This window comes from Myodes glareolus, chromosome 7 (assembly GCF_982192425.1).
Source record: "Myodes glareolus chromosome 7, mMyoGla1.1, whole genome shotgun sequence".
Classification (NCBI taxonomy): Eukaryota; Metazoa; Chordata; class Mammalia; order Rodentia; family Cricetidae; genus Myodes; species Myodes glareolus.
Window position 1 is genome coordinate 26,392,470 of NC_142032.1, and position 6,000 is coordinate 26,398,469.

The window sequence follows — 6,000 nt, forward strand, 5'->3', positions numbered from 1 at the left end:
TAGGGACAGTGTGAGTGAGGCAGGGAGTCTAACCTGGAAACCTGGTCCTGGGCTTGCGACTTCCTAAACCAGCTCCTAAACTTAGTGCTTGTGTGGTAAGCCAAGGCCTGTGAAAATATGGCATTGTGAGGATGTAGTTCTATACCAGGTAAATGGATATTTTCTTAGCTGTTGGCTTAAATTTTACTATGGTTCAAGGCTTACACTTCTGTGAGTCTAGAAGACAGACCTGAAGGGAAACAGGATTCTAGATTTTGTGTAGGTGAGTTACTAGGCCATGTGATTCTCAGTGGTTTCATGTGTTTGTGCATGTGTGAGTGTGTATGAGAGAGAGAGAGAGAGAGAGAGAGAGAGAGAGAGAGAGAGATTATTTTTATCATATAGTCTTTATTCCCTTTATTCCCTTATTCTTTCTTACCACTCTTTGGCCAAATACATTATTCTTTTAAGTCCTCCACCCACCCACTTTCATGTTTGTTTTGTATGAGAGACCCACTGTATTTAATTAGTTATTGAACATTGGTGAAGGGTTATCTTCTTTAGAAAGGGTAACTTTCCAGTGACTCTACAAAGTCCTCCCCCAACAACCACGAAACCTCATGAGTCCCTCCTCACTCCTGATGGGACATTAATGGACCCAGACTTGTGCAGCTGACTACCGTGTCTGTGAGTTTATGAATCCAGTAGTCATGCCATGTCCAGAGGATGTGTTCCATCACCCTTTCCTTATTTCATCTTCCTGCTTTGATATTCCCTCTTTCTCCTCTTCTTTCCTGTTCCCTGAACTTGGCAAGAGTGATGTAGGTGTGCCACTTAAGGCTGAACATTCAGTGTTCAGTTATTCCCAGTACTTTAACTGATTGAGTCTCTGCATTAACTGACAACAGAAACTTTTTTGACCCAGACTGAGAGTAGCATTAATCTATGGACATAAACATAAGTATTTAAAAGGCAGTTTGAAATCTTTTAAATTAGTAATAATAATGATAGTAGTAGTAGTAGCTCGATACTATGATCTCCCAAGCCATGAGTCTTTGATCAGGTTTATAGGAATGAATTACATCCTGTAGAGCAAGTCTAAACAGAAGGTCATTGGTTATTCCCATAACCACCATGCCACTATATCACCCATTGGCACATCTTGTTTGCCAGGTAGCTACTGCAGAATGAAGGATTCATAACTGGATAAGACTGCTGATGACTTTTCTTTGCCAGCAGACTGTGTGGTATCTTCTGGCAGTATGAAAGTTAGCCATCAGAGAGGAATTTTTCAGGTCAGTTCCTGTTTGATTTCAACCAAAGTGTGTGGTGTTTTCAGCATGCTCTTATCACCTAGCCTGGTAAAACAGCTGTGGAAATGGCAGTAGTCTGTATTTCTTTGGTGCTTCCCAAGCTTCCCACAAAAAACTTCACAGGAATGTAACCTACCCTGGAACTAGGGTGTTCATTTAATAACTTACACCTTCTTGGAGCAGCAATCTACACCCATGAAGGATATCTTTCTTCAGACTCCCCTTTTTTTAAAAAAAAATTCATTTTGATTAGCTTATAAACTAGATTTTCTGTATGGCTTTTAATCCATCTTTAGTTTTGGTTTAGCCTTTCTATTTCCCTTCCTCTCTCCCCCTGCACCTCATTCTTGCTTTAATCTTTCCAACCTTGATATTGCCCCCCCCCCCCCTATTTTTCAGACTGTCATTATTCTTTTAACAGTCATTATTTTCAAGTAAGGAAAAGGTTATACTATTTTGTAAAGATTTTAAGTACTTTTGAGAGCAAAGCCAATTTTGGATACATCTGTATGATAAAAGATTTCTACGTGGATCATTTGGGTCTCATTCTCAAGTATATTGCTACGGGCTTGGTAACTTACAGAACCTTTGACATTTATGAAAAGAGCCATATTACATTTTCTTCTCCATTAGAGATGCTCGTGAAACCTTATAAGTCACCAAAGATTGAAATCACTGACTGCCATAAAAAAGAAATAATCCACCCACCACAAAGTGAAAACCCAAACTTATGGTCTGGCTAATTTTCTTGTCTTTCTCTCTTTTATAGACAAAACTCTGACCACTGTAGAAAAAAAGGTCATGATACATGATCCAGAGTGGAACACTGGAGGCGAATAGTGCAAAGCAGGTGGAAACTACGAAATCATTGGCTGAGACTTCAAAATGGAACGTGGCTTCTGTCTTCTTGGCATGGCTGGAATGTAACCCGGGGGTGATCTGTTGTACAAAGTGTATTTTGGGGGATGATGGCGACCTCTCCCTTTTTTTCCCTGTGGATCAGTGATATTGTGTTTAAATGAAAATAGCTGTCAATGTCAGACAGCCATCTCAGCAGTAAGCACACTAACAGAGCTGGGTTCTGGGAGGGAAGCAGTTTCTGGTGCTTTCCACAAGTCCACATCCATGTGAGTGGGGGGAAATCCTAACGCACAACTCTCATGCTTCCAGGCTAGGCTTCATGGTAGCTCTTCAGGCATCATCCATGAGACAGAGTACATACACTCCGTGGTCGGCCGGAAGGGGTCTTTCTAAGCAAACTGCAGTGAGTGTAGTGTTGAATGTGTTGCATGTCCATGTTAGAAAACAGAAATCTGTCATCAGCAAATACAAATGATTCCCCAGGGCAGTGTCTGTCCAAAGCTTTTGTCAAATACTTTGGCTTTTCTGCAAGGTCCTTGTGACTTCCCACAAGTGTACGTCTGCTGTTAAACCCCCTATCATTGTGGTGTAACTCAGGAACAGATCTCAGGACGGAGAGAGGCAGAAAACCCGAATAAAGCTTTTCCCTGCCCTCGCACTCCTGAAGGCTCTGAGAGGACGGTCACTGGAGAAGAGTGAGTGCCACCTGACTGCATTGTATATTAACATGATTCTCGGCATGTCGTTTTCTCTCATCTTCTACGAGGGTGCAAGGAGCCCACAGGGCTGCTCTATAACTGTGTGTCATGAGGAAGGAGTGTGGCGATAGCATATCCATGAATGGTTGCGGTGCTTCTGGAGACTGCATAAACTTGTTCATCCAGCTAGGCTGTGGGGATTGGAGGTCACGTGGACCCCTGTTGTGAATACTCCAGAACGCCATCCTGTTTCATGTAGAGAATGTGTCTCTGTGTTCGTTCTCTGTATCTTAAATCAAATGTGTGCCTGATGAATTCTGTCCTCTAAGCCTTCTCCCCAATAATAATGGTCAGCATTAAGGACAGGTAAGGAGACAGAAAGGGTTCTTTTGTGGATAGCGTCCTTTAAATGGTACTATGTGGGTGAAGGAGATGGAAGGGCATAGATCAGAAGAGGACCCATGACCACACAGGGGAAATGAATGCAAACTTTTATTTGATAAAAGAGAACTGAAAGAGATGTTATTTTCCTACAATGAAGGAAGCTGCCCTCTCACCGGATAAAACGAGTTCCAACAAGGGTTATGGACTTCTTCTAGTCGTCACTGACATTGCTTACTATGAGACACAGGGAAGGGCCCCTTCTCGTGAAGGGGAGCTAGGCACTGTCCTTCCAAAGTGTGTACAAATTCCCGAGATGCAGATTTGCTAGAGTGACCGTATATACTTATATTCATAATTTAAATACCAATTATGTCAGATACATGTTGTTAAATTTGAAAATGTTTTATTACATTACATCAAATAAAGGTTATTTGTAGCTGTAATAAAGCAACCTAAGTAATTGTTTTGATAAAAGGTCTGGTGTCGTGCATGTTACTCTACAAAGGATGGTAGGAGCATCCTCTGTGCTGTGTCTGCTAAAACCCTACCAGGTTGCTGGGAACAGTGGTGCATGCCTGTCATCTTAACACCCAGAAAGCAGAAGCAGGAGGATCTCTGGTCTGAAGACAGTCTGAGTTTAGATCTGAAGACGCTGTCTAAAAATAACAACAGCAACAAGACCTAATGAATAATTGACAGTTTTGTAGAAATTGCCTTCCAATGTAGGGATTTATCCACCTAGTGTCTCTAAAATTTTAAATCAAAGGGTGTTTGTTTCTTCATTTGATAAACCCTGGGCTCTTGCTGTGGTCAGGATTGGCAGTGCTGAGAGGGCAAAGATAGGAGTAGTGTAGCCCTTACTTTTGAGGAATTTGTCATCAGGATCCCAGCCGCTGTGTGTTAGGTCATCATTGCAGAACAGAACACGGTAGCAGGTTGCCGAAAGGGACGGGTTTTTTTCTTACAGCACAAGGTAGGACATTATGGCTAGTTACTGGGATTAATTTAGACTTCGTATTTGTTTATTTTATTTTATTTTTTATTATGACCTTCACTATTCAAATCAGCTTCGCATCCTGCCTGATATGCCCGAGTGTCACACTCTGCCTCACTGTAGCTGCAGGGGCTGGATCCCATGTGTGCACTGCACTTTAGATGCATGGCAGGCAAATGGAAGGAAAAGGTAGCAACCTAATTTTCAGGGAGAAAATGTCCAATAATTAATCTTTCCTGCATGACGTAACTTATCTCTGCCAATGGTACAGTTTTGTTTTAACTAAGAGCTGGGAGAAATCATTGAGGTAAACATTTTCCATAGAGTACATGACTGTTTGAGTACGAATGAGTGATGACTAATCTCCTTTCTGACTTTCGGGGATCAGTTGTCGTCTTCTGGCAAGGCTGAGCATTGGGAAGCCATGCTTGGGAAGGGAAGTGGCAAGGCTGAGCATTGGGAAGCCATGCTTGGGAAGGGAAGTGGCAAGGCTGAGCATTGGGAAGCCATGCTTGGGAAGGGAAGTGGCAAGGCTGAGCACTGGGAAGCCATTCTTGGGAAGGGAAGTGGCAAGGCTGAGCACTAGGAAGCCATTGAGCATTGGGAAGCCATGTTTGAGAAGGGAAGTTCTTGTAAGAGATAGAGTCACCGTTTCCTCTTTGTTTAGCTTTATGCAGTAAATAACAAGTATGGCACTCAGGGTTTTTCTGGGCTTGTAGGGAAGCTGGATCAATCATAAGTCTCCAAGCACTTACATAGTGTCTTGTCCATGAGATACCCATGTATGTATTTGATAGTCATATTTTTATATAGTTTTATGAGACTGTGGGCATGACTGCATCTATCTGAGTTAAAAATTTGTATCATCTTTTTAAAATAGCTTTTGTAAATATAATAATTGCTTGAATTCCCACCTGCAGATGGAAGAACTCTTTCTTTCAGCATTTTGACTATCAAGTAAGTTCTCAGTGGAATGGATACAAATGTTTGCAAGCCTTGATTTATTTTAAACAGCCGATTTTATGTCTCAGAACTTATGCTTTCTCTCCCCCTCTGCCCAGGGTGTTCTTCCCATTTTCCATTATTCACTTGTCATGTGTCTTCAGCTTCGTTTTTATCATCAGTGTGTTGGTTCAAATGAAAAGGGCCCCCACAAGCTCATAGGGAGTGATACCATTAGGAAGTGTGGCCTTGTTGGGGAAGGTGTGGCCTTGTTGGAGCAATAGTGTCACTGGGGGATGGGCCTTGAGGTCTCATTTGCTCAAAAGATGCCCAGTGTCTCTCTCCCTGAAGCCTGCTGATCTGGCTGTGAAACTCTCAACTCCTTTCCAGCACCATGTCTGCCTGTGTGCTGCAATGCTTCCTGTTAATGACGATAATGGACTAAATCTCTGAACTGTAAGCCAGTCCCAATCAAATATTTTCCTTTATAAGAGTTGCTGTGATCATGGTGTCTTTTCACAGTGATAGAACACTGACTAAGACAACCCTTTTATTGTGCAACGTGGTGGGAGCATGTATGCAGTAGGTATGAAATACGTAGTTCTTAATGGGAAGGAAGGAGAGAAGAAAGGAGGGCAGGAGGAAGTGGGAAAGAAAGAGAAGAGGACTAGAGTCGATTTGGCACTTTTAAATAGTTTTACAAGAAGAAATGAAGAGATTTTCAATGTTGTGGCCTGCCTGGTGAGGAGCAGGGAAGGAACTGCCCTTCAGTGTTCTGTGTGAATCTCACGGCAGGCCTCCGCTGCCCAGTGCTGCTCGCTTTTCATGA

The 6,000-nt window shown here is 42.4% G+C and overlaps 1 protein-coding gene across 1 annotated transcript in view; it reads left to right on the forward strand.

Annotated features, from left to right (window-relative positions):
- Positions 1-3,682, forward strand: part of Htr7 (5-hydroxytryptamine receptor 7) — a 94,517-nt gene extending 90,835 nt beyond the window's left edge. The window contains exon 3 of the mRNA XM_048438905.3: positions 2,062-3,682. Coding sequence (XP_048294862.1) covers positions 2,062-2,104 — 43 coding nt within the window. The 3' untranslated portion in view covers positions 2,105-3,682. The remainder of the gene's footprint in view (positions 1-2,061) is intronic.
- Positions 3,683-6,000: the final 2,318 nt, after the last annotated feature.